Source organism: Octopus sinensis, linkage group LG24, assembly GCF_006345805.1.
Source record: "Octopus sinensis linkage group LG24, ASM634580v1, whole genome shotgun sequence".
Lineage (NCBI taxonomy): Eukaryota > Metazoa > Mollusca > Cephalopoda > Octopoda > Octopodidae > Octopus > Octopus sinensis.
The window spans coordinates 7,105,936-7,110,935 of record NC_043020.1 but is presented as its reverse complement, the minus strand read 5'-3'; the positions used below and the strand labels follow the sequence as shown (position 1 = coordinate 7,110,935).

At 48.3% G+C, this 5,000-nt stretch overlaps 1 protein-coding gene across 6 annotated transcripts in view; it reads left to right on the top strand.

The window, feature by feature from the left end:
* Positions 1 to 5,000, top strand: part of LOC115223875 (serine/threonine-protein phosphatase 2A regulatory subunit B'' subunit beta-like) — a 251,862-nt gene that overhangs the window by 122,905 nt on the left and 123,957 nt on the right. For 4 of the 6 annotated variants that reach the window (XM_029794580.2, XM_036512676.1, XM_036512679.1 and 1 more), the window contains one exon: positions 1,605 to 2,234. In XM_029794580.2, coding sequence (XP_029650440.1) covers positions 1,605 to 2,234 — 630 coding nt within the window. Of the gene's footprint in view, positions 1 to 1,601; positions 2,235 to 5,000 lie in introns of all 6 variants that reach the window. The other 2 variants (XM_036512678.1, XM_036512677.1) reach the window with 1 other exon arrangement.

The following is a 5,000-nucleotide window of genomic DNA, read 5'->3' as shown; positions in this document are numbered from 1 at the left end:
GTGTGTTTACGTCTCCTTAACTTAGCGGTTCGGCAAAAGAGACCGATAGAATAAGTACTGGGCTTACAAAGAATAAGTCTTGGAGTTGATTTGCTCGACTAAAGGCGGTGCTCCAGCATGGCCACAGTCAAATGACTGAAACCAGTAAAAGAGTATATATATAGATATATATATATATATATATATATATATATATATATATGTATATTTTTTTATACATATATATGTATATTTTTTTATACATATATGTCTACATAAAGCACAGAAAATAAAAAATATCAAGACAAGAATACGTAATTTTTTAAACTCCTGTGTGTGTGTATATATATTCACATACGATACTTGCATATATACATATGTACACGTGCGTAGTGTGTGTGCCTGCATGACGTAATGTAATGTTGGGCCATGAAGAAAGATGGTGGGGTGGGGTGAAGTGGGGGAATACTGTTTGATGCCTTGATTGGCTGCAGGGTGGAGTAGAGGGTGGTATATGTTGGTTGTGGCTCTACCGCGTGCCAAACCATCCTCCCCGCGCCACCAGCTCCATGATCGGTGGGATCGGGATGTTGTGGTCTTGGTCGACTCGGGGTTGTATTGTCTCTGAAACTGTTTAAAACCCTGTCATATCATTGCTTTCTTCCCCCCCCACCTCTCTTCTCTTCCCACTCCCTCTCTCTTTCTCTCTTCTTTAAGTCCCCATTGATTGGAGGGTGGGGTGGGGTGGACAGACCCCTTGGGTCAGAGGGACCCACTGCCTTGCCGAGTGTCTTTCAATGGAAAGGAGTCTGTGCCAGTGAATACAATTACCCACACATTGAAACCCTTTTTTCTCCCCCCACCCCCACATCTTGTCTTACTTCCCACCACTCACTCACCCTTCTCCCCTCCCCTTTGCTTCCTTTTACTATTTCCTTCTCTTATCTTTTTACCCTCTTCATCTTTCCTTCTCCCCCTCTATCTCTCTCACTCTCCCTCCTTGCCTTCCTCTCTTCATCTTGCTTCTCCCTCCCTCTTCATCTTCATCCTCTCTCTCTCTCTCCCCTCTTCTTCTTCTCCCTTGCCACTCTCCTGATCTCTGCCCTCCCCCCATTCTGCATCCTATCCTACTCCTTTCCACCCTCCCCACTGCATGATCCTTTTCCTCACACTATCACATTCTCCCTTCTCCCCACATCCCCTCTCCTGTTCTCCCCACTTCTGCTATGCTCTTCCCACTGGACACCTTCCACCACACTCTCCATCCATGCCCCCCCCCCCCTCCACCACCCCCACCACCCTGCCACACTCCCCCTCTCCGCCACACACTCCCCCTCTCCATCCCCCCTCTCCACCACACACTCCCCCTCCCCCGCACTCTCCTTCCTCCACAGACTCCCCACTCTCCGCCACACTCTCCCTCCTCTCTGCCACACTCTTCCCTCTCCACCACATTCCCCCCACATACCCTCTCTGCCAATCCTTATCCGCCACACCCCACTCTCTGCCACACTCCCCTTTCTCTCTGTCACCCCCTTCCACAACAATCACCCCCCCTTCTGCTGCACCCCCTCCCATATTTTAATCCAGCGACTATATTCTTTGTTTCCAATGTATATTTGCAGATTCCCAAAGAGAAGGAGTGCAAGGAGGATAGTGAAGGAGAACGGGGGAGAGTCCGAGATGGCCAGAGTGTCACTCCACGTCCGGCCAGTTCCTTGGTTACGTCATCCATACAGACAGTCGGTCCATCACCGCCCTCCCCGCACAGCTCTACAGTGTGTGCAACAGCCTCATCGGCCGGCCACGTCGGCACCTCCACCTCCACCGCCACCAGCAGCAGCACCACCACCACCACCTCCACTGCCACCAACACTACCGGTACGAGCACCACAAGCACCAACACAGCTGCCGGTGGTGTTAGTAGCTTCCCACAGATTGCGTCCACGTCTACCAATACAGCCGTTAGCAGCGCTGGTGCCCCGCCGCCGCCGACCTCCCTGTCGGCCGCCGCCCTGCCAAGGACCGTAGCAGCGGTGGCCAAGTCTTCGAAGCCGTCCCACAAGCAACAGCATCCTTCCAAACCCTCCCAAGTGCCTAACACGGTCATCATGTCCATTCCTCAGTTCTACTTCCCAACCGGAAGACCGATGCCAGTCGAAGAAGTAGAAGCTGTCCTTCAGAATGTGGCTGCCGTTTTTGCTAAAGCGGAAGGCGGCAAAATCTACAAAAATAACATGGCTGTTATTGTCAAGGTAAGGAAAAACAAAATAATCTTTTACTTCAAAATTTTTTTCACCTTTTCGCATTCAGATTATCCTGTCAAATGTAATGCTTTTTCTTTCACATCATTATTATCATTTAGTGGAGGCGCAATGGCCCAGTGGTTAGGGCAGCGGACTCGCGGTCATAGGATCGCGGTTTCGACTCCCAGACCGGGCGTTGTGAGTGTTTATTGAGCAAAAATACCTAAAAGCTCCACGAGGCTCCGGCAGGGGATGGTGGTGATCCCTGCTGTACTCTTTCACCACAACTTTCTCTCGCTCTTACTTCCTGTTTCTGTTGTACCTGTATTTCAAGGGGCCGGCCTTGTCACTCTCTGTGTCACGCTGAATATCCCCGAGAACTACGTTAAGGGTGCATGTGTCTGTGGAGTGCTCAGCCACTTACACGTTAATTTCACGAGCAGGCTGTTCCGTTGATTCGGATCAACCGGAACCCTCGTCGTCGTAACCGACGGAGTGCTTCCAACTATCATCGTTTAACGTCCATCTTCCTTGCATGCATGGGTAAGATGATTGACTGGAGCCAGCCAGGTAGAAAAACTGCCCTGGGCTGCTGTGTCTGTCTTGGCAGAGATTTTACAGCTGGATTGCCCTTCCTATCACCAACCACTCCGCAGAGTTTTTAAACTAATCCTGCATTGTTTTGAAGCTTTGAAATTTTGATGACGTGATTGACCGTTATGGGAAGTTCCTCAAGGAATGAGAAGATGCAGGCTGGAAAGCGGAGCATTTTCCAGTCGAAGTTGGACGTAGAGTATTCGTTGGACAGTGTGAGGCGACTGTTGTTATTGTTAGGCTTAGCGCTTCGTAAAGCAAATACCTATTTCTTTATTACCCACAAGGGGCTAAACATAGAGGGGACAAACAAGGACAGACATAGGTATTAAGTCGATTACATCGACCCCTGTGCGTAACTGGTACTTAATTTATCGACCCCGAAAGGATGAAAAGCAAAGTCGACCGTGGCGGAATTTGAACTCTCAACGTAACGCAGACGAAATACCGCTAAGCATTTCGCCTGGCATGCTAACGCTTCTGCCAGCTCGCCACCTTTAAAGCAAATACCACCATGAGTGATATTCAGGCTACAGTGGAAAAGGTAAGCCAATGGATTTGGTTGGAAATGAGATGATGAATATTGAGTGAAACCTGATAACCACTTGATCTGGCAAGCGGGGCCCCATTTCAGTGGTGGCGGGAGTGGTGTGCAATGATGCTGTTGAGAGGTAGGCCCTGAAATGGTGCGCATTCTCTCCGGATGACCCCATAAACTTTCTGGTATCTGGTATGCTGAGCTTTCAACTGGTAGCACTTGCAGCTGCAAGTTTGCAAAAAATCTTTAGAATGGCATTGAAGGGTAAGTGGGATAGGCTGGATCTGGTTGGTCGAAACATAACAGGTCAGATATTTGGGCCAGATATGGCTGGTTTAAATGCTAAAGGGTTTTAGTCATTTGACTGTGGCCAAGCTGGGGTGGGTACCATCTTGAAGGGTTTTAGTTGAACAAATCGCCCACCCCCTCCCACCACCACTGTTTATGTTATTTTCAAGTCTGGTACTTATTCTATTGGTCTCTTTCTGCTAAACCCCTAAGTTATGGGAACATAAACAAACCGACACCAGTTGTCAAGCAGTGGTGGGGGTACAAACACAGGCACAAAAACACATGCACACACACACACACACACACAACACACATACACACACACCACACACACATACATATACATACATATACATAAATGTATGTGTATATACACATACACACATGACTTCACTGACATAAAGTCACCCCCTCTCAAAACTCCTTGTCTTACAAGTTACTTGGTGACCCTGCTGGTGCTGGTGTCACGTCAAAAGCACCCACTCCACATACTCTGAAGTGGCTGGCATTTGAAAGGGCATCCAGCTGTGAAAACCATGCCAAAACTGACCTCACCTGCCCTGGTGCCACATAAAAAGCACTCAGTCCATTCTGCCAGGTGGTTGGTGTTAGGAAGGGCATCCACCCATAAAAACCCTGCCAAAACCGACACAATATCCTGGTGTAGTCTTCTACCTGCCCTGACCCCTCTCAAACCATCCAACCCAGGCCAGGGATGAGGATGAGTGAGGAATGTTCTTCTACAGGAATTCACATGGTGTGCCATGGAGAGTAGATGTTAAATGACGATGATGATGATATACATGGGTGATGGGCTTCTGCACAGTTTTGTTTACCAAATTTACTCACAAGGCGTCGGTTAGGTTATTCAGTTTGTGTTTGTTAGATTGTGAGTTAGAATCTCAGTGTTGTCCTTGAGCAAGACACTTTATTTTCATGTTGCTCCAGTCCACTCAGCTGGCGAAAATGAGTTGTACCTGTATTTCAAAGGGGCCAGCTTTTTTGCATTCGGGTGCGTCATGTTGAATCTCTCTTAGAACTACATTAGGAGTACATGTGTCTGTGGAGTACTCAGCCACTTTTTACTCGTTTGCGTACATATGTACATACACATGCTCTCTCTCTGTCACACACACACACACACACAGGCATTCACAGTCAGTCATATACAAACACCATATACACACACATAATCACACATGCACAGACATACAAACACCATGCACACAAGCACACACACACACACACACTCTCTCTCACTCGCTCATGTACAGCCACACTCACATATGGCCACACTCACGCACAGCCACACTCATGTGCAGCAACACTCACGTATGGCCACACTCACGCGC